The sequence below is a fragment of the Pleurodeles waltl genome, chromosome 1_2, assembly GCF_031143425.1.
Source record: "Pleurodeles waltl isolate 20211129_DDA chromosome 1_2, aPleWal1.hap1.20221129, whole genome shotgun sequence".
NCBI classification, from domain to species: domain Eukaryota; kingdom Metazoa; phylum Chordata; class Amphibia; order Caudata; family Salamandridae; genus Pleurodeles; species Pleurodeles waltl.
In genome coordinates, this window is record NC_090437.1 from 51,129,565 (window position 1) to 51,157,169 (window position 27,605).

The 27,605-nt window shown below is 42.5% G+C and overlaps 1 protein-coding gene across 3 annotated transcripts in view; it reads left to right on the plus strand.

Annotated features, from left to right (window-relative positions):
• WDFY3 (WD repeat and FYVE domain containing 3) overlaps positions 1-27,605 on the plus strand; it is a 1,200,521-nt gene that overhangs the window by 784,533 nt on the left and 388,383 nt on the right. For all 3 annotated transcript variants that reach the window (XM_069236246.1, XM_069236255.1, XM_069236264.1), the window contains 2 exons: positions 12,014-12,243; positions 14,496-14,605. In XM_069236246.1, coding sequence (XP_069092347.1) covers positions 12,014-12,243; positions 14,496-14,605 — 340 coding nt within the window. The remainder of the gene's footprint in view (positions 1-12,013; positions 12,244-14,495; positions 14,606-27,605) is intronic.

The window sequence follows — 27,605 nt, forward strand, 5'->3', positions numbered from 1 at the left end:
CCAAAAAATTAACATTTGAACTAAATATGTGCCCACGGGATCCACAACTCGGCGTAAAGACCAGTTCATCCATTGTGTCCAGGCTGACCGGTATCTCTTGGTCATCGCCTCCAGTCATGACATAGAATTGTAATGCTGTGGGTTTGCTGTGAGTCTGCAGGCCCTTCATTTTTGCTGCTGAAGAAGTGAATGTAGATTTTTCTAGTGCTGGACCCTAGATTTTTCTACATCTCTTCCTTTGGCTACAGAGGAATTCTTCCAAACAATAAGCTGTACAAAGCTGATCTCCAAAATCTGATAAGTGACTTTGGAGATGAGCTTTGTACCTCATAGCTTTTCAAGACTCATTTGCTAGCTTACTGTTTGGCATAATATAACACTGTGTTAGGGCGGATTCACACTGCCTTGTAATAATATCGGAATACACAAGTTGACTAATATTTTTAATGATGATTACTGGGTTTTTGTCATCCACTGTCCACACACTTATTTTTGCAGATACTATTTATGGACAATTAGAAGCCTTGAAAAAAGTCTGTTCCAGATGAAACGTGTGAACTGGACAGTATACCCAACTTTCTTTGGAAACTGTCTATGGACTTTTCATCATTTATGCTTTTGAAAAGTTTGAGAAAGTTTGGAAATAAACCCATAAAGACAAGGCATATGCTATTGGACTATTTATTTTAATAAGGCAGTGTACTCCTTTGTCACTGCTTTGGAGTGCTCCAGTGCTGGCCTTTGTTTGTAATTTGGTTGTAACTCAGTGGGGCTAGTACATGTGACACCCATTAGGCAGCAGGGTGTTGAGGCACTGTATGTAGCACTCAGTAAAAATTGAGAACCTTTGTACGAAATAAGTGATAATGAGACTTATTAACCCTGAAGGATTGCTTCAGTAATGTGTGTTACACTTTTCGTCCTTGACGCGGTCTCCCTTAACTTTTTGCCCCTTTTTCCCAGGTTGTTGATTTGTGCTGGACTCTGTTTTTGTTACTCTGGGCTGTATACCACTGCTAACCAGTGCTAAAGTGCAAGCGCTCCTATACAAAATGTGTATGTAATTGGTTTATCCATGATTGGCATATTTGATTTACTAGTACGTCCCCAGTACACTGCACTAGAGATGCCCAGGGCCTGCAATTCAAATGCTACTAGTGGGCCTGCAGCACTGGTTGTGCCACCCGCATTAGTAGCTCTGTAAACATGGCTCAGACCTGCCACTACAGTGTCTGTGTGTGCAGTTTTAAACTGTAAATTCGACTTGGCAAGTGTACCCACTTGCCAGGCCTAAACCTTGCCTTTTCCTACAAGTAAGACACCCCTAAGGTAGGCCCTAGGTAGTCCTAAAGGCAGGGTGCAGTGTATGGTCAAGGTAGGACTTATAGTAATGTGTTTTATATGGCCTGACAGTGAAATATTGCTAAATTCTTTTTTTTAATGTTGCAAGGCCTGCCCCTCTCATAGGTTAACATGGGGGCTACCTTTAAATATGATTAAAGAGTGTAGATTCCCTTTGGGAGCGGATATATATATGGAGTTTGGGGGCCTCTGAGCTCACAATTTAAAAATACATATTTTAGTAAAGTTGATTTTAAGATTGTGTGTTTGAAAATGCCACTTTTAGAAAGTGAGCCTTTTCTTGCTTAAACCATTTCTGTGACTCTGCCTATTTGTGGATTCCCTGTCTAGGTCAGTTTGACAGTTGGCTTGGTTGCACCTCTCACTAGACAGTGACACAAAGGGAGCTGGGGTGTAGTTTGCATTTCCTGATGAGCCATCTGTGCTAGGAGGGAGGGGAGGAGTGATCACTTACACCTGAAAGGGCTGTGCCTGCTCTCACACAATGCAGTCGCCAGCCCCCTGGTGTGTGTCTGGGGCCTGGCCTGGGCAAGGCAGGGTTTCATAAACAAGACAGACTTTCCTTTGAAGTAAGCCTACTTCAAAGGGAAAATGGGTATAATAAGGGCACCCAAAACCACAGACTTTAGATCACTTCTGGAAACCAAGAGGAACCTCTGCCCGGAAAAGAGCTGAAGAGCTAAGGAAGAAGAGCTGCCCTGCCTGTGACTGTGCTTTGTTTCCTGCAGTTGCTGCTTCTGCCTGTGCAAGAGGACAAAGACTGGACTTTGTGTTGCCTTAATTCCTGTGAAGAACTCTCCAAGGGCTTGATCTAGAGCTTACCTCCTGTTGTTTGAAGTCTCAGGGACAGCAAATACTTCTCTCTGCCAGGACTTGGAGCCTCTGCTGAGACTCCTACTCTGCCAAGTGGTGCCCGTTCAGTTCCTGGGACCCTGAGAAGAGAAGCTGGCAGCCCAAGAGTGAGAAATCCATGCACCGACTGCTGTGCAGGGAAAAGGTCGATGCCGCTTCTATCTGCGGCTGAAAAAATCAACGGGCCGCTGGGTTTGCACTCGAAAATCGACACTCGCCTGCAACGTGACCGGAAGATCGACATCCGCGGCTGGCGAAACGACGCGCAGCATCGCTGACGGAGGCTGGTGAGATTGCAAACCGCGCTGCGTGGTTTCCGGATCATCGTGCGGCTGGATTTCTGACAGAAACATCGCTGGGCATGTAAAAACTACGCAAGGCCTGCCCGGACCCAAGAATGCTGACCAGATCAATGCATCACTCTCCTGTGGAGAGAAGAAACTGCACACGTTGACCTGACTGAAGGAGAAATGACGCAAGGTCTCGCTCGTGAGTGGTATCGACGCATCGTAAGCCCTTTTTGACGCATACTCGCCTGTGCTGGGTTATTTTTGATGCACCCAGGTACATTTCCACACTAACAGCGTTAGTGTTGTGTTTAAAATTACAGGAAGACTCTTTTTGGTTTTTAATTGATAACTTGACTTGTGTATTGTGGGTTTTTGTTGTTTTGGTCTTGTTTTGTTTAGATAAATATTTTATATTTTTCTAAACCGGTGTTGTCATTTTGTAGTGTTTTCACTGAGTTACTGTGTGTGTTGGTACAAATACTTTACACCTAGCACTCTGAAGTTAAGCCCACTGCTCGTGCCAAGCTACCAAGGGGGTGAGCGGGGGTTAGCTGAGGGTGATTCTCTTTTACCCTGACTAGAGTGAGGGTCCTTGCTTGGACAGGGGGTAACCTGACTGCCAACCAAAGACCCCATTTCTAACAATGTGTGATTGATATATTCCACTGCTATCATTTTTGTATCCATGAGTGCAAAGTACTCTGTATCTTGTTCCTGCTGACCAATTTGTAAGAGAGTGCTTAATTTGTCCGGTGGTTACAGGTGATGGGCACGGCACCCATTTTATTCAGGAGTGGACTTATTTTCCATCATCAGATGAGGACGGAGCGCAAGCGAAAGAAGGAATGGGTTGGAAAAGAGACATTGAAAAGTTTAAAAAGGGAGCAAGGGTGATGGGGTGGGGCTTGCAAGACTGAGATAAAGATGAAGTGCAGGGTGGTGGAAAAAAAAGTCATGAGGTGGAGTCAAAGTTAGTCACTCTGGCATTCCACAGCAACAGTAGTGGGCTTTTAAGACAAAAATGTGATTATGTTGAGCACAAGTTAAATCAATTGTGTAAATATGATTGATTTGTAGATTATTCTTATGTACCAGGCAGATAGCTCAGCAAAATTAAAACTGTACCAAACAAAACCATTCTGATGTTTTGTTTGATTTATATAAGGATCACGACTTCAAATCATGACAAGACCAAATCAGCTTCTTATCCTCCTTGATCGGTACATTGAATGCCATAAAATTGGGTAACACCTGTTGTGTGCAGCATCTTTCATCCTTTTGAAGTTGATATTGTGAGTACTATTAATTAAAACAACTAGACAGTTGTATCACATGTCATTATGTATGTTTTGAGAGTAATTATGTGGGGACTGCTACGAAGAGGTATGCATGATTGCTGATAATTACTAGTACTCTCCCAAGTTAATAAAATACATGTAGGTACTCTGATCATACACGCCAATTTAAAGCACTTGCACACTCATGTGGGTTGTCAATCAGGTTTGGGACTATCTGCAACATGGACTCTATGGCACCTCATGAATTTGAGGTGACAAAGCATGCCATAGACAGTGCTGAAATCAATGGCAGTAATAATAATGAACTATGAATGGGTTAACACAAAATGCAAGACAGATCATGACAACAGACTTTGTTTGTCTGAGCAAGTGCAATTAATTGTCTAAGTGTGAAATCCCCTTGCCAGAAGGGGGCATAGCACACACTAGTGCAGCACAGAGGGGCCCTTACTCTTCAGTGGGCCTAAGGCCAATTAATATCCTATAGGTTATGGGAAACTAAGGAGTCCAGCCTGTTGTCTGCCTGAATGCACTCCTACTGATATCTGGCTACTGGCAGTCACCTATAAATGAAGGTGTTGGTGGAAGATTCAGCATGCAACCTGGAATGGAACATTCTCCACAATGTCTTTTCCACAAAATCACCTTTTTATTGTCGCTGGGTTGATCCACACTTTCTTTGAATGTAAGTATTCCCTATGAAGGACTTTAGACTGCATTGTTACTAACGGCTACATATCTAGTGAGGAAAACGATTTCTCAAGCATCTTACAGCCACTGTCTCATACATATTGACTTCACCCATTATGCACATTCAATGCGTTTGCTTCCAGGACCGTTCATAAACGCATGCTTTTTGGCTTGATGGTGACACCTGAGTATACGGAGGGCGGAATACTGGTAAAAAGAACGCGTCGCAATCTTATATGTTGAATATAAGAATATAAATTATTTTGTTAGAGGTACTAATTAGTATTTTGCTATGAGCAAGCTCACTTCTACTGACATTTTATCTCGTCAGATCTTTTAGATATTTTGGCAGCATCATAAAGCTTAATGAACTGTGCTTGCACAAGTATTTTTATTGATTTATGGTGGTATTGTTCTTGAATGCAAAATGAGTAGTGAAATCAACTTTTGATCTGTAATGTCACCCAGACAATCAGTATCATTTGAAGCCAAGTTTATTAGTCAAAGATGACTGCCCTATTTGTAGAGCAGTGTACTTTGGTATTCTATTAGTGGTAGATTTCAAAATTAGGATCAGTAAGACCGCTAACTTATCGCGCAAGCGACAAGGCTTGTGGGTGCTTAAAGGAAGCGCTTGCATTCAAAGCGCATGGCCTAGCTATAAAGATGTTTATTTGGGACCACATTTACTGTGTCTTCAACCCGATGACTCAGAGTGGAATTGCTACTTAATCAAAAGCAGCCATTTCACCCAGGTCACAGTGTATAGCAATAGAACAAGTCTAGACTCACTAGTACTGTGCAAAGCATTTTACACAGTGTGGGGTCCCCAAAAGCTACAAAAAATATTTCTGATTGTTAAAACTCCTGAAAATGCCCCAAAATGTAGGTTCTGTCACCAACAGGGCCTTGACTTCGTCTTCTTTCCAGACAGTTGCCATTCTTCCCCTTAATTCATTCTAACCTTTATCATTTTTGATGCACAGCTTGTGAGTTGAGCTGGCAGTTGTCCCCATCTTTAATACCTTTACTGCTTAGCTGGGATTACACTGTCAGCCCTTTTGCTAACCAAATTGACAATCTATGAATGCAGAACCTCAGCCATTTTAGAAGTGATTGAAAGGTTTGCTAGAGGTTATTAGCCTGTTAAGCAATACAGAGGGCATTGGACAGTGTAGCAAGATAAGTGAAGCAAAGTTGAGGTAAGACCAGGCATACATGGGTATTTAGCAAGGCAGTACATTGGTCTGTAAGTTGAAGCTTCGCTTGCTTGCCTGAGAATATGCTGAATTAAATTGAGTGGCAAAAGAGAAAGTGGTGGTGTTAATAGGGCCAGTAAAGACGTAATTAATTTTCTAGGTAGCAGTGGTGACTAGAAAACAGACGAGTAATCAGCTGACAACTATTGACAAGTTTATACATTATTCTTATGGAATCTTGTCTGATTGAACTCAAATCCATTACAAAAATTATTGTGCAGTTAAGCCACAGAATCGAAGTGACCCATTACATTGCCCACAGAGATATCAAGCCTATTTGGAAACAAGTAGATAAAATGGTAGACAAAATCTATTCTTATTTTAATTGAAGCCCACTGTTGAGTATAGAAGTTGTAGCAATGTGTATTTGAGTTATAAGATCATTTCCATTCGATAAAAGAGTATATTGTATTATGGGGTATATGTTTATCAGCCTGTTTTAATTGATATTGAATTATTGCATGGTTATATATTTTTTATTTGTAACCAGGGGAAGCCACAGAGGGGCCATATTGAGTTTATTGAAAGTTAATTGGTAAATATGGGCAAATTCTCAAGGAAAGTTAAGGAATTGAAGATTGCGGTCATTTGAGAGGATGGAATACAAGTAGCAGTGGATCATTTTTTAGCATACAGGAATATTTGCAGTAGAAATGCGTGACACACTTTGTGGACCAAGACCAGTGAATCACCAAACTTGCACACAGTATTTTCAGTCTCCTGTGGAAATACAAAGTAAGCACAAAATAAGAGTTGCAAACACTAAGAGGAGTTAGTACTTGCGACCCACACCCTACAAACTAGTGTATTCCTAGGGCACATGGACATCAGAAGGAGCTGTCAGGCATAAAAATATCCCACAATACAAAGCCACAAGGAAATACTTTTGAAAAGAGGTAGAACAATGATTTGTGTGTATAATGACATTGGATATTGTCACTCTACCTGGTCAGACTGCGTGGCACGGCTTTCATTGTAGGAGCATTGATATCTAAATATAAAAGGAAGCTTTTAATTACTTTATTGTTCTGGCTCCAGTACTTAATTCCTAATAATGTACACAATATACCTTTTAGCAGTCTGTTTATTTCCAGCTCTGTATTGTCTGGTGCAACTCTGTGCATTCCTGCAACCTAACCACAGATTGTAATCCATGTAAAATATGCACAGTATTGAGAGCTATTTTGCATTTTTTACTATAGACAAATACCTTCAGAGTTATATGAATACACTCTGTGATTAACATTATATTCATAAACAGCTACATAATAAATGTACATCAGTAGTATAGAGTTCACCTAACAGGCAATCACTTTCCCTTCTCATTCCCAAGTCATTAACCTACTACCATAAATGTATCAATAGAGAGCTTACCAAAGTCTGTTGAAGGATGACAATCCTTTTAGTTCCTCTTTTTGAAACAAGTTGCAAATGTAAGAGTTCATAATCCTCAAAGGATGACTTCTGAAAAGAATGTTTAGTCTCAAAGTCTGAATCCTTAAGTGTAGATATTGTCCTAGAATACTTCTCTGTATCCAGGTAAGTTTTTGCTTGACTTCCATGGAACAACAGTCTGCAAAATTTAAAAACTCTGCCAAAAAGGTCCCAGCTGCAGCCACTATGTATCTCACTTGTCTAGCAAAGAGTCTCTGGACCGCAAGGGACTATACTTTGAGAGTTCTAGATGGCTGCCACCATTTGCAAGTCCTGTGACTTCAGGGGATGTGTGGTTTTTGGCTTTTCTCTAGTGTGTTGCATAGTGCATCCATTGGAATTGCAGCACCTCTTTTCTGAATGCCTCAACGCTCCGTGCATACTGCCAGCCTATCCTTATGAAGGCACATACAGAAAGTGCACCTTCACACCAGAAAGTTGTATGGAGGCAATCGTGGATCATGACAGAATGTCCTCCTTGGATAATGGAATTAACTGCAGATATTTGGAATTAGAACTTTCATTATTATATTCATATGTGTTGTGTCGTTTTTCATTCATGGCATCTGCTTACTGGAGCCTCGATTCATTTTCATTCAATGTGGACATCGGGGCTTTTGTTCTAACTTTGCATGATTATGTCCCTTGTTGTCACTTTTCATTTGGCGGGCCTCCAAGAAAGACATGACAACCTATTTGCCTTTTGTATAACCCGGCATTCCCTATTCTATGTTAGTCTTTCTCCAACTCAGTTATCCTGAACACTATTCTTATCATAGAAAAGGTTCCATAGTCCGGATTCTTTTCCTCTTTATTTGTGTGTCCTATCAGGAGACAGACTTTTCAGGAAAGTACTTTATTATTCCTTCCTTCCTTAACTCCACATTCCATGACTTGTGAGATTTTGTATTTTGCAAACATGGGGTGCACCTTTTTTTCCGTGTTTGAAAAATGGGTGTAGCATACATGCCATTTTCAACACTAGCAAACATCAGAAGTTAAGTGCAAATTGTATTGGCTCTGACTTTTACACAGGCACTTACCACAAACTTCCACCTCATAAGTTCCTGTGCCATATGTACGTATTGAGTTAATTGCTTGTATGTAGTAGGAAAATGCCACTGTTGGCATGGTCACCCCCCACATTTTGCCTAATGTTGATGCCAGCTTTGATTGGAAGTGTGCTGGGACCCTGCTAACCAGGCCCTAGCACCAGTGTTCTTTCCCTAAAACTGTACCTTTGTTTCCTTAATTTTCACAGCCCTGGCACACAACTAAGTCCCTTGTAAAAGGTACCCCTGGTACCAAGGGCCCTGCGGCCAGGGAAGGTCCCTAAGGGCTGCAGCATGTTATGCCACCCCTCAGAGACCCTTCACTCTGTACATGCACACTGCTTTGCAACTTCTGTGTGCTAGTGGGGAGGAAAGACAAAGTTGACATGCCACTCCCCTCAGAGTGCCATGCCCACAAACCACTGCCTGTGACATAGGTAAGTCACCCCTCTAGCAGGCCTTACAGCCCTAAGGCAGGGTGCACTATACCACAGGTGTGGGCATAGCTGCATGAGCACTATGCCCCTACAGTGTCTAAGTCAATTCTTAGACATTGTAAGTGCGAGGTACCATACTGAGTATATGGTCTGGGAGTCTGTAATTACAAACTCCACAGCACCATAATGGCTACACTGAATACTGGGAAGTTTGGTATCAAACTTCTCAGCACAGTAAACCCAAACTGATGCCAGTGTGGGATTAATGGAAACATGTACACAGAGGGCATCTTAGAGATGCCCCATGTATGTTAGCCCAACTGCAAGTGCAAGGCTGACCGGTCTGTGCCAACCTGCCACTTCCAGACGAGTTTCTGATGACATGGGGTGAGTGCCTTTGTGCACTCTGTGGTCCGAAACAAAGCCTGACCGGGGTGGAGGTGTTTACACCTCCCCCTGCAGGAACTGTAACACCTGGTGGTGAGCCTCAAAGGCTCAAGCCTGGTGTTGCAGTGCCCTAGGGGACTCCAGCTAGTGGAGATGCCCCCTCCCCCCCCTCGGACGAGCCCCCACTTTTGGCGGCAAGTCCAGAGGGATAATGAGAAAAGCAAGGAGTCACCCCCTCAGCCAGGACCACCCTAAGTTGTCCAGAGCTGAAGTGACCCCAACCTTGGAAAATCCTCCATCTTGCGTTGGAGGATTAGGACCAATAGGGTTAGGGATTTGCCCCCCTCCCCAGAGGGAGTGGGCACAAGGAGGGTGTACCCACCCTCAGGGACAGTAGCCATTGGCTACTGCCCTCTGACCCTAACACCCCCTACCTCTCAGGCCCCCCAAATTTAGTATTTAGGGGTGACCCTGAACTCAGATCATCAGATTCCTGATGACCTCAAGAAAGAAGGACTGCTGAGCTGAAAACCCCGCAGAGAAGAGAAGGAGACACCAACTGACTTGGCCCCAGCCCTACCGGCCCTTCTCCTACTTCGAAAAGCTGCAAGAAAAGAAGCAACTCGTCCTGCAGGACAAGCGACCGCTGAAAAGCCTCCAGGGGACTGCCTGCCTCACCGAGGACCAAGAAACTCCCGTGGACAGCGGACCTGTCCAAAGAAAAGACCAAGCAACCAACTTTAAAGGGACTCTCACCTCACTCCAGAAGCGTGAGTCCAACGACTCTGCGCCCGACGCCCCCGGCCTGTGCCCAGAGAAACCAACTACCCAGAGAGGACCCCCAGGCAACTCCGACGACATGTCCATCCCTGGCTGACCTCTCTGCACCCCCACGACGACTCCTACAGAGGGAATCCCGAGGACCACCCTGACCGCGACTGCCCGGGACGAAGATATCCTATGCCTGGAGAAGCACTGCACCCGCAGCCTCCAGGCTCAAGAGAAACCGACCACCGGTGCAGCAACGACCCACATGTGGCCCTCACCCTTACCCAGTCGGTTGCTTGCTCAGAGGCCCCCTTGTGCCTTGCCTGCAACGCCTAAGTGACCCACCGGGTCTCTCCTTAGAGTTCTATTGAGAACCTGACGCTCTGTTGCACACTTCACCCACCCGCTCCGTGCCGCTGAGGGTGTGGTTTTTGTTCCTACTTGGGGCCCCTCCAGTATTCTTCCAAACCTCCCTGGTCTGCCCTCTGACAACGCAGGTACTTACCTGCAAGCAGACTGGAACCGGAGTACCCCCTGTGTCCATAGGTACCCACGTTATTTTGTCTCCTGTTTGACCTCTGCACCTGACCGGCCCTGTGTTGCTGGTGCTGGGGGATGGGGTTGCCTTGAACCCCCAACGGTGGGCTACCTATGTCCCGGAGACTGAACCAACCCGTGAGTGTGGTACTTACCTCAGAAACTGTACTTTACTTACCTCTCGACCACGCTACCACAAATAGAGCATGAGTATTATCTATTATTGCCTCTGTCAAGCCTCTTGGGAAACCCAAGGACTCTGTGCACACTATATCTCATTTTGATATAGTGTATAGAGAGCCAGCTTCCTACATATGTTAACAACTGTGCACGTTATTCAGGATATAGGTATAGATAAGGTGCCAACCACACACTCATTACCTGCCAACAATATTATTTATCTGAGTTTTTTTTTTTTTTCAACTATTTATTTCTCACGAGTCTAAACTGCCATGTGTCTCGAGGAAAAAGGAGATATCTGCTTGCATGCGCACCATTTGATCATGCACCTTAAGGCCAAATTTACTATCACTTTTTCTCACAGTTCTTGTCTGAGCAGCCAGTGACTTGTACGGTGCTCCCCACCCAGGTTCCTCACCAACCAACCTCTTCTCTCATGCAAAGAGGTGGTGGAACTTACGGCACAGATTATCACAACGATTATTAAGTATGGTGTGGTTGTTCTCATTACATTCATTATTTTTGTGTTCCTGCACTAATAGTTCTTAATTTTTAAAGGTATTCTGATTAAACTCTTGTTTTTGTGTATTTAGTGAAGAATGTAAATTTATCCAAATGAGGTATGCCATGACTTTTTAAAATCTTCTTGTTAATTAAGCAAACTAGCACATGAACATGGTTAGTATGCCAAGGTATAGGGTTGTTGTACCACTTCTTGCGAATCTCAAAGATTTTGTTTTCTGAAGTTTACTCAGGAGGGACTAAAATTTCACATAAAGGAGGTGGATGCATTGTTAAAGGCAGCTACAAAATTGGGTCTCTAATGTATTTGCAATCGAGACCCTTTACTACATCTAAAAGAATTGAGTCATGCATTTCCATCATTGGTTGTAGCAACACAAATGGCGAGAATGCCAACATACGTAAGAACATCAGGTATAACGAATGAACTGTGTGTAAAATATGGTGTATGGATCTCATATTCTTCACATTATAACAGTAGCGTGTATAGGAGTCTTGAGTCATTCTTCTCAACCCACAGTTAACGGTGCTCCTTGAAACATTCTCTTCTCTCAGGTTGATTTACCACCCCCAACAAATTTAACTCGTCACCTCGAATTTTCTTCCATGAACCGCATATTTTCACAAATGTTTTCAGGCATCACTGCCTGCTATACATCACCTCCTCACACTGCTTAAACCAATCCATTTCATGAATGTTCATCATTGATGGTTCTGTAATGTGGATGCTGACAATAGTAATTAGAAACAACAATGTAGATCTTTTGAGGTTGAAGTTTGTGTTTAGGTCAAAGAAAACTGTGAGCCTGACTTTGTTATATTATTATTTTGATAATGTCACACTTCACCTTTAAACCCCTTCATGAGCCGAAAACACAATTTAATTCTACATTTGAACTTGTTTCCTGTGCAGTGATATTTGTTATTCTTTTATTCAATTTTCAGTCTAAGAGAAGAGCCCATGGAGTGTCACTCGATGCAGTGTATCACAACCTGAACAGGACAATTCTGTACCAGTTCTCGAGGGCCCACAGAACTGTTCCTCAGCAAGTAACACTCCTGGAATCTCTTCGAATCTTCACTGTCAACAGGAACATGATTTTGGGACCTGGGAACCATGACCAGGAGTTTGTTGGTTGCCTTTCACATTGTCTAATAAACCTGCATGAGGGAAAGTAAGAATTCAGCTTTTTAAAGCATACCCTCTCTGGATGTCAAACAATGTTTGTGGCTGTGTTATATGTCATGGATATTTACTTGGGTGATGATAAAATTATTCTCTGTCAGTGTTATTTGTACAAAGGTTTGGAACTATCTAGGGCAAAACAAACCTTTATTTGAATCCAAGTTTGTTTATTCCTTGTTGTGAGGATCTTCTCTATTCTCAGCCCAGTATAAGTTTCAGTCAGATGGTCAGAATGTTGCAGATGAGAGTTTAAAACTATGGTAGTCCGGGTACTTTCTGCATGAACCAGGTCCACCCATTCTGAAGTACATTCGAATCTCACTATCTTTTGCTGTTCCTAATTTTAAAGTGCGACTTCTTCCTCCTTATCCTCCTCATCTCTTCAGCACTTTTTGACACAGTGAACTGTGATACTCGCCTCAAAATTGGAAATGGCATAAGTGGCCTCACAGTATAACTGCTGCCAACTCATAGTAATGCAACCACCTTTCCAAACCAACTACAATCAAACAAGAAGTACCTTAAAGCTCAATTTTCTCTTCCACCAACTTCAGTCCTTAAATCAAAGCCCTGGCCTCTACCTTCTGCCACACTAACATTTCATACAACTTCTATGGTGATAACCTCAGTAACATATGAAGTCTCTTCTCCCATTGATGTCTAATTTGTAGTAAAATGTTTAAGGAGATTGAAGACTGCATGTCGAAAATGGCCTAAAACTTAACCTGCTCAAAACTGAGTTCCTCCTGTTATACCCTTCCAAGTTGCTGACCTGATTCTACTTTGCTTCTGCTTCTGCTTCTTCTTCACATTGATGTAAGGGGAACTCAATGTCAACTCTGACTCCTGCATAGTATCATACCAAAACCATACTTATTTTTGCAATCCTTCATTCTGTCTAGACTAGACTATAACAACTTCCTTCTCATGAGTACTGCCAATCTGTCTTTTCCCCCAGTCCTCTTAATTTAATCCTCCGTGCCGCTGCCACGTTCTACACGGGAGCAAGATAATGCGATCACTTCTTACCCATCTTATATGGCTCTCTATGAAGGCGAGGAGCATTTTTACACTGGCTCATATCACATTAAGCCCAACTATCTTGCACAGAAGAAGATTATATCTGGTGGCCCCACCATCAAAGTAAATGCAACCTCATCCTGGAAAGTCCAAAATTCAAGAAAATAAAAATCCTTCAAACAGTCTTTGTCAAGAAAGGTACCTAAATTGTTGAACTCTATCTCTCCAGACATTAGAACAATACCATTTTATAATCTTTTAAAAAAAGATTTCAAAAGTTTGTTTCAAGCATCATTTCCCAGTCATGAGTGACCACTGTCTTTTTACTCTGATGCCTCAAAATGGGTAATGTTGCTACCTTTCGTCTCTCATATATTTTCTACCTCGCACCCTATGTACCCAGCACACCACACTATGTGGTTCCCCGTATGCTTAACAAATGATATTATTTACTGTGTTACTAGGTTATGTTACATTATTCCATACTTAGTTATACTGTTATGCTATACCATATTGCATATTACCTGCTGTCTAATCTTAGTTAGCTACTTGAAACAGTTTTTTATGTGAAGTGCTTTATCACCCTTTGGGACTTGTCTGCACCATACAAAACTGCAAACAAATAAATGGTGTCACTACTACAGTCTGACCCTGTTCTTCTTTAACCTGGATGCAGAGTTATTACTTTCTGTACAATTGATAGTCATTTCTGACCACTTTTTAGTGGCTTGAATCTTACACAGTGCCAGTTGGTGCTGCGGTCAGGGAGGTGCACCTTCTCTGGGTTTACTTGGGCACACTATAATGGAATTCAGGACCCTCCCAATATATGAAAAGCACATCATTCTTGCCGACATTTTGATAGCAAAATAGTCATTTCAGCACAGAAGCTTCCCCAGTTTCAGGTAGTCACAGACCAAAAGGCATTCCAGTATGAGCTAGACCCCTCTTAGACTGATAAGAGGTTCACCACGCCATCATTTCCTGGACCTGCTTCCAGTTAGTACTTTACTAACATCTAAGATGTTGTTGCCTCCATTTCGTTCCGTGCTGTTTATATTTTCCTTTTAGTTGTGTTCCAATCTGTATAGTGTTTGCCAAGCTGTAAAACACTTTTAATTTGTTGCTGTAAATTCTTCATCCTTGATTGCTCCCACCACATGTTAGGTTGACATAAGTTTGGCATCTGCTCACATGCTGAATCTTTATATTTTCATTTAGCTACGTCGATGGCTTTGGACTAGAAGCTGAAGCGAGAATGACTACCTGGCATGTTATGATGGCCCCCGATGTAGAACCTGATGGACTCAACAATCAAGATGCTAGTGAAGGTAATATTAACCTTTGCTTCCAGCTCCCTTCATCTACAGTTTTGAATTACAGAGAACAATACAGCAATTTTATAAATTAACTGAGTCTATCAAGTTCTAATAATGCCAACATAGATTGTAGTTTCCTCTCAGATGAGGCAGATGAATTGAATATCCTTTATTTGTTAGGTTTTGCTTTAATATAGTGTCTGTTAGAATGTGACACCTTCAGTACCCAAACAAGACCTGTTGTTCAGCTTGTCCAAAGGGTTGCAGGGTGTCACATTACTACACATTTGCACTCAAATCTACAAGAACTCAAACACTGTGGGCAGTTTTCTTTTGTTTTTTGTTCAATTAATGTCTTTTGTTTAGATATCTGCACTATAAAAAGATGTCCATATGTGAGAAGAGGCAGAGTATAAAAGAAATATATGGCAACTTTTTTCATGTGTATATTGCATATGATTATGTGGGATACCACTCAAAATATAGGTCAGTGTACCAATATGAAGTTCACTTTAAAAATGAATGAGCTCCAATTGTTATCCCCCCCATTCCTCAAAGTGAAATTAATGCTTCTTTTTGACTATGTGACAAAAGTTTGACAGTTATGTAGAGGTTAGAATTGTCAATACAGGGCTTTGATGACTGTCATCTGCTGCAAAGAACGCATGATCCTATCTTTCTCCCTGACTGCATTTCCCAAAGACCCGGGTTTCTTCCTCTGAAAAGAAGTTTCAGAAAGCCAGAAATATTTATTTTGTAGTATACTCTAGCTGTCTCCACCATTTTGAAGCAACTTTCTGGTGCATAGGTAGAGACTGGATAAAGTTTTAAAAAGTATGGCACTATAGCATATCTTCATATTATTCCTATGAGTCCAAATCATTCTGCTGATGGGGCTAGATGAGATTTCTATGTTCGATGGCATGTGTGGCTGTAGATACACATGCTTTGCATAAGTCCGCCGTCTAGTGTTGGAGTGCAGATCGAGTGACTCCGCGTGGTGATAGTGCGTATGGGCATTGAGTCCGTTGTTAGATTGTTTTCTCTTCGCTGTCGGGTTCGGACGTGTTTCCTCTCGCCCCGGTGGATCTCGATTTGGTATCTAACTTCCATCTTTCTATCAATGTCGTTATAGTTTTCGATCCAAAAACACCTTTCGGGACCGAAGAGATCGTCGACTAGAAATGGCGTTCAAAACAATAGCTGAAACCCTCGACATCTTCGGAGAAGAGCACGCACAGGAAGAAGTCGGACACCAGGCAGACCTTTCGATTCGAGACTCCAAGGCAGACCGAGATTCAGACATCGCTAGCCAATCCATTCCGGCGGTGCAGTACGTACAATAAGTACACCAGCACCATCACACCAAGTTAAGACATTCAAAAGACTTCTAAATTGGTTGTCAGTCCTCCACTGCCCTCGGGCTATGGTAGGATCTGAAAAATACATTTGCATGCCCCAACCTCCGGTTCGGCACCAAAAGTGATAAGGACCAAAATGCCTTCAGCATCGACCAAACAGGCAACCATATCCCACTCAGTTTCGGGACCGAGTCAAACATTCAAATCAACCATTTCGGCGCCCAAAAAACAAAGGTTGCCATCTACTTTGGAGCTTGAAAAAAGCGTTCAGTACGAAGAGTTTGGAGCCAAAAACTAGAGTGGGCAAAGATTCCAGTTTCCTCGGAGGAAACTTCTTCTGTCGAGCCCATCTTTGAAGTGATGGACACTAGACAGTGCAAAATTCACATACAGAAAGAAACAGGAAGAATCATGGCTTCCCCTCCTATTCCCATCAGAAGGAGACTTACATTCCAAGAAACATTGGACACTGTGCCTCCCCCTAAAAAAGTCTCCAAAGAAAAAGACAAGGCTCCAGAAGAACCTCCACCTCTGCCACCTCAATCTCCTGTACTCCCTCTTTTTCACCACCACCACAATCACCTTTATTCACCCAGAACTTTCTCCACAAGCTTCATCTTCATCACACATAGAGATGATTTAAGTGATAGTCCACAAGATATGGATCCAAGAGATATATACGATCCAGATCCAGTTCTCCCTAATGACCCTAACCTTTATCCAGCAAGTCCTTCTCCTGAGGATACGACTGCATACAACCAAGTTATTGCAAGAGCAGCAGCGTATTATAATGTGCAAATGCACACAGACTCAATCGAAGAGGACTTTCTCTTCAACACATTAACCAGCATACACAGTCTCCGTTTCTACCCATGCTACCAGCCATGCTAAGACATGCTACTGACATATTCAAAGAACCTGTTAGGGCAAGAATAATTACACCAAGGGTAGATAAAAGATATATAAGGCTGCACCCTCTAATCCAACTTTAATAAAACTACAACTACCACCAGACTCTATAATGGTGAGTGCAGCACGAAAGAGAGCTAATAGTCAGTCCACAGGAGATGCTCCTCCTCCAGGTCAGGAGAGCAAAAAACTAGACATAGCAGGCAAAAGAGTGGCTGCTCAAGCTGCAAATCATTGGAGAATTGCAAATTCTCAAGCAAGGTATGACAGATATGACAAGGATCACTGGGATGCGATAGAGGAGTTATTGAAATATCTTCCACAGGAATATCAAAAAAGAGGACAGGAGATAGTTGCAGAAGGACAAGCCATCTCCAATAATTCAATCAGATGTGCCATTGATGCCGCTGACACAGCAGCATGTGGTGTGAACACTAGTGTTCTTATAAGAAGGCATTCGTGGTTAAGGTGTTCAGGATTTAAACCAGAAATACAACAGTCAGTCTTGAACATGCCTTTCGACAAGGAGCATTTATTTGGCCCAGAGGTAGATACCACTATCGAAAAATTAAAAAAGGACCCCGAAACAGCTAAAACCATGGGGGCCTTATTAACTACACCCAACAGGGGTAATTTTCAAAGGCCACAATTTAGGGGTGGTTTCGAAACAACAACCACCGAACCTTCCAACTCACAACAAAAGCAAGGAACACCTTTTTACACCAGAGGTTCCTTTAGAGGATCTTATAAAGGCACACATGATAGAGGGAGAGGTAAAACATCTGCCTCTAGAGGATCTCCCTCTAATACAAAACAATGAATTTTTACAAATCCCCACAGCACATACATCTCCTGTGGGAGGAAGACTGGCAAACCTTTATCCCCAATGGTCCAATATCACCACAGACTAGTGGGTTCTATCAATTATCCAACATGGTTGTTGTCTAGAACTAATTTCCACTCCACTAAATATACCTCCTCATTTTCACAAAATATCACACGACCATCTCATTTTCTTAAAAGAGGGGGGTACACTCCCTTCTTCTCAAAGGGGCTATAGAAACAGTTCCCCTATCCCAACACGGGTTAGGAGTATATTCACTATACTTCCTCATACCAAAGAAAGATGGTTCTTTGAGACCAATTCTAGATCTCAGGCCTCTCAACCTATACATACTGTCAGAGCATTTCCATATGGTCACTCTGCAAGATGTTATTCCTCCATTACAACAAGGAGATTACATAACAGCATTAGATCTCAAAGATGCTTATTTCCACATTCCCATGCATCCAGCACACCGCAAATATCTTTGACTTGTCATTGCGGGAAAACATCATCAATTCAAAGTACTACCATTCAGGCCAACAACCGCCCAAAGAGTATTCACAAAATGCTTAACTGCAGTAGCTGCATTTCTCAGAAGGCAACACATCCCATAATTGAATGATTGGCTCATAAAAGACAATACCATCCAGAAATGCTACCAACATACTCAAGACACAGTAAATCTTCTACACACTTTAGGATTTACAATAAACTATCTCAAATCCCATCTTCAACTTTCACAGATACAGCCATATGTGGGAGCAATTCTGAATACTCATTCAGCATTGGCATATCCAAACCCACTAAGGATTCAGGCTTTTCAAAATATCATCTCTCAATTACAGGAAAATCATGCTTACACAGTAAAACTAGTGATGCAACTATTGGGACGATGGCCTTCTGCATTGCCATCATTCCCCGTGCAAGACTACACGTGTCCACTACAGCAGTGCCTCTCATCAGTGGTCTCAATCACAGGGTCATCTTCAGGATCTCGTGTTGTTGGACTGCCAAACTCACTGCTCTCTACAATGGTGGAATACCACCACCCTTTCAAAAGGGTGGCCCTTTCAGGACCCTGTGCCTCAGATCACTCTCACAACAGATGTATCACAGTGAGCTGGGGAGCTCACCTCAACAAACTTACAGTACAAGGGAAATGGGGTCTCATTCAACAGACTTACCACATCAACTACTTGGAATTGCTAGCAGTCTTCCTAGCACTCAAAGCCTTTCTAACACAAATCTTGCACAAAGTGGTATTAGTCCGTACAGACAACACAACATGACAACTATGTATTATCTGCAGAAACAACATTACAGCTATGTATTATCTTCAGAAACGGGGGGGGGGGGCACACTTATCTCAATTATCCCTTCTAGCTCTTACAATTTGGTAGTGGGTGATTCATAATCACATACAATTAGTGGCAGAATATCTTCCATGAATGGAGAATCACTTCGAGGACCTATTAAGCAGGACGCAGCAACAAGTCAATGAATAGGAAATTCACCCACAAGTACTTCACCAATAGTTTCGCTTCTGGGGAACACCAGAACTAGATCTTTTGCTACCGTAGAAAACTCAAAATGCCAAAACTTTGTGTCCAGATGCCCACACCCTCAGTCCAAGGGCAATGCTTTATGGATGAATTGGTCAGGGATATTTGCTTACGCTTTTCCAACTCTCCCACTCATTCCATTTCTGGTACGCAAATTGAAACAAGCATCACTCAACATGATCCTTGTAGCTCCTACGTGGTCACGTCAACCTTGGTACACAACACTATTGGATCTGTCTGTGGTCCCTCATCACAAACTTCACAACAGACCAGACCTTTTGACTCAAAAGAAAGGACAAATCAGACAACACTCAATCTTGCGATATGGCTCCTGAAGTCATAGAGTTTGGTTACTTTCAACTGCCTTCTGAATGATACACTCAAAGCATCAGACACTCAAAGCTTCAGTACAAGACATTGTTTGTTATTTGGTACATTTACAAAATGCAAATTTAGCATACTCCTCTATTAGACTTCATTTAGCAACCATATCTGCTTATCTCCTAAAAAAAACATATTTCTTTGTTCAGAATTCCTGTTATTAAGGCATTTATGGAAGGAATTAAGAGTTATTCCAACCAGGGTTCCTCCAACTCCAGTATGGAACCTTAACATTGAACCTACTAGGCTTATGGGGCCACCATTTGAAACCATGAATTACGGTACTTTGCATTTCCTTTCATGGAAAGTTGCCTTCTTAGTAGCTATGACTTCACCAAGACGTGTCAGTGAAATACAAGCGTTCACCTTAGAAGAACCTTTTTTCAAAGTTCATAAAGATAAAGTAGTTATTAGGACAAACCCCACATTTCTACCTAAAGTAGTTTCACCATTTCACATTAATCAATTAGTTGAGTTACCTGTTTTTTCCCTAACCAGACTCAGTTGCTGAAAGAGGTCTGCATACACTCGATGTCAAACAAGCTCATAGGTATTACATTGACAGGACAAAAAGTTTTCGAAAATCAAAACAACTTTTTTGTAGCTTTTTAAATGTCTTACAAAGATAATGCCATTTTAAATGATGGTTTAGCTAGATGGATAGTCAACTGTATTCAAACTTGTTATCTCAAAGCTAAAAGACAATTACCATCAACTCCTAAAGCACACTCTACCAGGAAGAAAGGTGGTTCTACAGCCTTTTTAGGAGAGATTCCAATAGCAGATAGTTGCCAATCTGCTACTTGGTCTACAACTCACACATTTACTAAACATTATTGTGTAGATGTTTTAGCACGCCAACAAGCAAATGTTGGTCAAGCAGTATTCAGGACACTTTTTCAAGCTACTCCAATTCCTACAGGCTAGCCACCACTTATTTGGAGGGGAGTGTTTTACAGTCCATGTAAAGCATATATATCTACAACTACACATGCCATTGAACGGAAAATGTTACTTACCCATTAGACATCTGTTTGTGGCATGTAGTGCTGTAGATTCACATGCACCCTCCCTCTTCCCCAGAAGCCTGTAGCCGTTGTGGTACAAAATATTGCAAATATGTATATATGTTGCATGGACATCTATATATATATATATATATATGATCGATGGCATGTGTAGCTGCAGATACACATGCTGTGCACAGTCCGCCATCTGGTGTTGGGCTTGGAGTGTTACAAGTTGTTTTTCTTCGAAGAAGTCTTTTCGAGTCACGAGACCGAGGGACTCCTCCCATTTCGACTCCATTGCGCATGGGCGTCGACTCCATCTTAGATTGTTTTTTTTTCCGCCATCGGGTTCAGACGTGTTCCTTTTCGCTCCGTGTTTCGGGTCGGAAAGTTAGTTAGAATCTCGGAAAAAAATGTCGGTATTGTTTACGTTCGGTATCGGGTTAGTTAGAACAAATCAACACCGAATTCTGAAGAGCTCCGGTGGCCCTTCGGGGTTTTTTCGATCCCCCGTCGGGGCCTGGTCGGCCCGGCCACACGTGACTTCAAGGCTGATGGAACGGACCCCATTCCGCTTCTGCCCAAAATGCCATAACAAGTATCCGTATACGGATCAGCATCTGGTCTGTAACTTGTGCTTGTCTCCTGAGCACAAGGAAGATACTTGTGAAGCCTGTCGAGCGTTTCGGTCGAGAAAGACATTAAGAGACCGAAGAGCCAGAAGACTGCAAATGGCGTCGACGCCGACAGGACAAGAGCGTTTCGAAGAGGAAGAAGAAGCTTTCTCCATCCACGAGTCGGACTCGGAAGAGCTCGAGGCCGAAGAAACGCCAAAAACCGTGAGTAAGGCGTCGAAACATAAGACTCACGAGAAGTCAACAAAAGCCCAGGGGACGCCACCGCCAACAGGCCATGGCTTAACCCGGAAAACAGGTGACCGATCATCGGCACCGAAAAAGGGCACGCTTGTGGCGAAGTCATCCGACTCAGGTCGAGATACCGCCACACAGCAACCTCGGACCCGAGACAGCGGCTCCGAAAAAATTCAGCACCGAGACAGCGGCACCGAAGAAGTTCGGCACCGAGACACCAAACCGAAAATAAAAAAGGTTTCTTCAGAGCCTAAAAAGACATCCGAAAAAGTTTCGGTTCCGAAACATCCAGCCTCGGAGCCGAAAACAGGTTCCTGCACAGAGGAACAAGGATTAACCTCCCAAATGCAAAAGCATAGATTCGGAGAGGAACTTGAAGCTGTAGAGCCAGACTATATACAAAGAAGGCTCCACATTCATGAGGACACAGGGAAGATAACCACTCTTCCCCCAATTAAAATAAAAAGAAAACTTGTCTTTCAACAAAAGGGCAAGCAGCCACAGGCAAAAGTGGCGAGGAAAACAACTCCACCACCGTCTCCACCACCATCAGTACACGCATCACCAGTAACAACTCCACCACTGATGCACTCCCCAGCTCATACTACAATGAGTCAGGATGATCCCGATGCATGGGACCTTTACGACGCCCCAGTATCAGACAACAGCCCAGACTCGTACCCTGCAAGGCCGTCGCCACCTGAGGACAGTACATCTTACACACAGGTGGTCGCAAGGGCAGCTGCTTTTCACAACGTCACCTTACATTCCGAACCAATTGAGGATGACTTTTTGTTTAACACCCTATCATCCACCCATTGCCAGTACCAAAGCCTAACTATGCTCCCAGGAATGCTAAAACATTCAAAACAAATCTTTCAAGATCCCGTTAAAGGCAGAGCCATAACTCCAAGGGTGGAGAAAAAATACAAGCCACCGCCAACAGATCCCGTTTATATTACAACGCAATTGACACCGGACTCAGTAGTTGTCGGGGCAGCTCGTAAGAGAGCGAACTCTCATACCTCAGGGGACGCACCACCTCCAGACAAGGAGAGTCGCAAATTTGATGCTGCAGGCAAACGGGTGGCAGCACAAGCAGCAAACCAATGGCGCATTGCCAATTCACAAGCACTTTTGATAGATAGAGCTCATTGGGATGAGATGCAGCATTTCATAGAACACTTACCCAAAGAGTTCCAGAAAAGGGCGCAACAGGTGGTGGAAGAAGGACAAAGTATCTCAAATAATCAGATACGGTCTTCGATGGATGCAGCAGATACGGCTGCAAGGACAGTAAACACTGCAATAACAATAAGAAGGCACGCATGGCTGCGTACTTCGGGGTTCAAGCCGGAAATTCAACAAGCCGTGCTAAATATGCCCTTTAATGAACAGCAGTTGTTTGGGCCGGAAGTCGACACTGCTATTGAGAAACTCAAGAAAGACACTGATACAGCCAAAGCCATGGGCGCACTGTACTCCCCGCAGAGCAGAGGCACTTTTCGCAAAACACCTTTTAGGGGAGGGTTTCGAGGTCAACCAACAGAAACCACAACATCACAAGCAAGGCCCACTTACCAGAGCCAATATCAGCGGGGAGGTTTTCGGGGGCAATATAGAGGGGGCCAATTCCAGAAGAATAGGGGAAAGTTCCAAAGCCCCAAAACTCCTCAAAATAAACAGTGACTTACAAGTCACACAACCCCATCACATAACACCTGTGGGGGGGGGAGACTAAGCCAATTTTACAAACATTGGGAGGAAATAACAACAGACACTTGGGTCTTAGCAATTATCCAGCATGGTTATTGCATAGAATTTCTCAAATTCCCTCCAAACATCCCACCGAAAACACACAGTATGTCAAAACAACATGTAGACCTTCTAGGACTAGAAGTTCAAGCATTGCTACAAAAAGAAGCAATAGAATTAGTACCAAAACTACAGATAAACACAGGAGTTTACTCACTGTACTTTCTAATACCCAAAAAGGGCGGCAGTCTGAGACCAATACTAGATCTCAGAACACTAAATACCTACATCAAATCAGACCACTTTCACATGGTTACATTACAAGACGTAATCCCACTGCTCAAACAACAAGACTACATGACAACACTAGACCTAAAGGATGCGTATTTCCATATACCAATACATCCTTCACACAGAAAATACCTAAGGTTCGTATTCCAAGGAATACATTACCAATTCAAAGTGTTGCCATTCGGAATAACAACTGCGCCAAGAGTTTTTACAAAATGCCTGGAAGTAGTAGCTGCACATATCAGAAGGCAGAAAATACATGTGTTCCCGTACTTAGACGACTGGTTAATCAAAACCAACACGCTAAGACAGTGTTCACAGCACACAAAATATGTCATACAAATCCTCCACAAACTAGGTTTCTCGATCAACTACACAAAGTCACACCTTATGCCGTGTCAAACACAGCAATACTTAGGAGCGACAATCAACACAGCAAAAGGGATTGCCACTCCAAGTCCACAAAGGGTTCAAACATTTCACAATGTAATACAGGCCATGTATCCAAAACAAAGGATACAAGTCAAAATGGTAATGAAACTACTAGGCATGATGTCTTCATGCATAGCCATTGTCCCAAACGCAAGGTTGCACATGCGGCCCTTACAACAGTGCCTAGCATCACAATGGTCACAAGCACAGGGTCAGCTTCTAGATCTGGTGTTGATAGACCGCCAAACATACATCTCGCTTCTATGGTGGAACAGTATAAATTTAAACCAAGGGCGGCCTTTCCAAGACCCAGTGCCACAATACGTCATAACGACAGATGCTTCCATGACAGGGTGGGGAGCACACCTCAATCAACACAGCATCCAAGGACACTGGGACATACATCAAAGACAGTTTCACATAAATCACTTAGAACTGTTAGCGGTAATTCTAGCGCTGAAAGCATTTCAGCCCATAATAACCCAAAAATACATTCTAGTCAAAACAGACAACATGACAACAATGTATTACTTAAACAAACAAGGAGGGACGCACTCAACACAGTTGTGTCTCCTTACACAGAAAATATGGCATTGGGCGATTCACAACCACATTCGCCTAATAGTACAATTTATTCCAGGGATTCAGAACCAGTTAGCAGACAATCTCTCTCGGGATCACCAACAAATCCACGAATGGGAAATTCAACCCCAAATACTAAAAACGTACTTTCAAATTTGGGGAACACCTCAAATAGATCTATTTGCAACAAAGGAAAACTCAAAATGCCAAAACTTCGCATCCAGGTACCCACAGGATCAATCCCAAGGCAATGCTCTATGGATGAACTGGTCAGGGATATTTGCGTACGCTTTTCCCCCTCTCCCGCTCCTTCCATATCTAGTAAACAGGTTGAGTCAAAACAAACTCAAACTCATACTAATAGCACCAACATGGGCGAGGCAACCTTGGTACACAACACTACTAGACCTTTCAGTAGTACCTCATGTCAAACTACCCAACAGACCAGATCTGTTAACACAACACAAACAACAGATCAGACATCCAAATCCAGCATCTCTGAATCTAGCAATTTGGCTCCTGAAATCCTAGAATTCGGACACTTAGACCTCACACAAGAATGTATGGAGGTCATAAGACAAGCTAGGAAACCTACCACTAGACACTGCTATGCAAATAAGTGGAAAAGATTTGTTTATTACTGCCAAAATAATCAAATCCAGCCATTACACGCATCTCCAAAAGATATAGTAGGATATTTACTACATTTACAAAAATCAAATCTAGCTTTCTCTTCCATAAAGATACATCTTACCGCAATATCAGCTTACCTGCAAATTACTCATTCAACTTCATTATTTAGAATACCAGTCATAAAAGCGTTTATGGAAGGCCTAAAGGGAATTATACCGCCAAGAACACCGCCTGTTCCTTCATGGAACCTCAACATTGTCTTAACACGACTCATGGGTCCACCATTTGAACCCATGCATTCTTGTGAAATGCAATACTTAACGTGGAAAGTTGCGTTTTTAATTGCCATCACATCTCTAAGAAGAGTGAGTGAAATTCAAGCTTTTACCATACAGGAACCATTTATTCAAATACACAAAAATAACATAGTCCTACGAACAAATCCAAAATGTTTACCAAAGGTAATCTCACCGTTCCACTTGAATCAAACGGTAGAATTACCAGTGTTCTTCCCACAGCCAGATTCTATAGCTGAAAGAGCACTACATACATTAGACATCAAAAGAGCGCTAATGTACTACATTGACAGAACAAAACTAATTTGAAAAACAAAACAACTATTTATTGCTTTTCAAAAACCTCATACAGGAAATCCAATTTCGAAACAAGGCATTGCTAGATGGATAGTTAAGTGCATTCAAACCTGCTATATTAAAGCAAAGAGAGAGCTGCCTATTACACCAAAGGCACACTCAACCGGAAAGAAAGGTGCTACCATGGCCTTTCTAGGAAATATTCCAATGAACGAAATATGTAAGGCAGCAACATGGTCTACGCCTCATACATTTACCAAGCACTACTGTGTGGATGTGTTAACTGCACAACAGGCCACAGTAGGTCAAGCTGTACTAAGAACATTATTTCAAACAACTTCAACTCCTACAGGCTGAACCACCGCTTTTGGGGAGATAACTGCTTACTAGTCTATGCACAGCATGTGTATCTGCAGCTACACATGCCATCGAACGGAAAATGTCACTTACCCAGTGTACATCTGTTCGTGGCATTAGTCGCTGCAGATTCACATGCGCCCACCCGCCTCCCCGGCAGCCTGTAGCCGTTTAGAAGTAGATCTTGAACATTTGTACATTTGTAAATATATTACTTTAAGCTTCATTATGTACATACGTATTAACTCCATTGCATGGGCACTATTACTAGCATACACAACTCCTACCTCACCCTCTGCGGGGAAAACAATCTAAGATGGAGTCGACGCCCATGCGCAATGGAGTCGAAATGGGAGGAGTCCCTCGGTCTCGTGACTCGAAAAGACTTCTTCGAAGAAAAACAACTTGTAACACTCAGAGCCCAACACCAGATGGCGGACTGTGCACAGCATGTGAATCTGCAGCGACTAATGCCACAAACAGATGTACACTGGGTAAGTGACATTTTCCGTATACAAAGGACTCGATACACATAAGCACAATCACCGAGAGGAGGAGTCACTCGATCTCGTGACTCAAAAAGATTCTTTGAAGAAAAACAACTTGTAACACTCCGACCCCAACACTAGATGGCGGACATGCGCAAAGCATGTGAATCTACAGCACTACATGCCACGAACAGATGTCTACTGGGTAAGTAACATTTTCCATCTCTCTCTTCATACATATATATGTGTGTGTATATACACTCTCTCTCTCTCTCTCTCTCTCTCTCTGTCTCTCTCTCTTATATATATATATATATATATATATATATATATATATATATATATATATATATATATATATATATATATATAATATCTAAACTGAAATTGCAGCCTGCTTCTCGGTCTAGCCATATTGCGTGTTGGAGATATAAAAAGCTAAATACACGCTGACACAAGTGTGTCCGTGTTGTCCTTGTAATGAAGCAGCTGTTGATATATGTAGGCATATACACCTCACCGATCCACGAAGCAGGGTTATGAGAGATCTATGTGTTATACTTACTCCTTTGTATGAAGTGGATGTCTCCCTCTTTAGAGGTTCACAAAGAATCCCAAGAGTACTCCTGGAAATCACATCAGTCGTAAATTTCCGATTCTCATCCTGTGAGGCATGCTTAATCTTCCCAACCCTAGGAAAGGCTGTTACTAATGCCTTACAAAGACAATTGTGTTTTTGTGTTTCCAAGGAGGACTTGAGAAATATTTTGAATACCCATACACACATTTGTGGATTTTCACTGCATTTTGCAGATGCCCTACGTTTTTCGTCCAGTCCTAAATGTTAAAACTGCGGTATTTATGTTACGGGCAGATTGTCCTCCATGGTAAATGTAATTTGCAGTCACAGATGTTTCTCAAATCCTGATTCTGTGACGCACGATGTGGAATTTACTATTG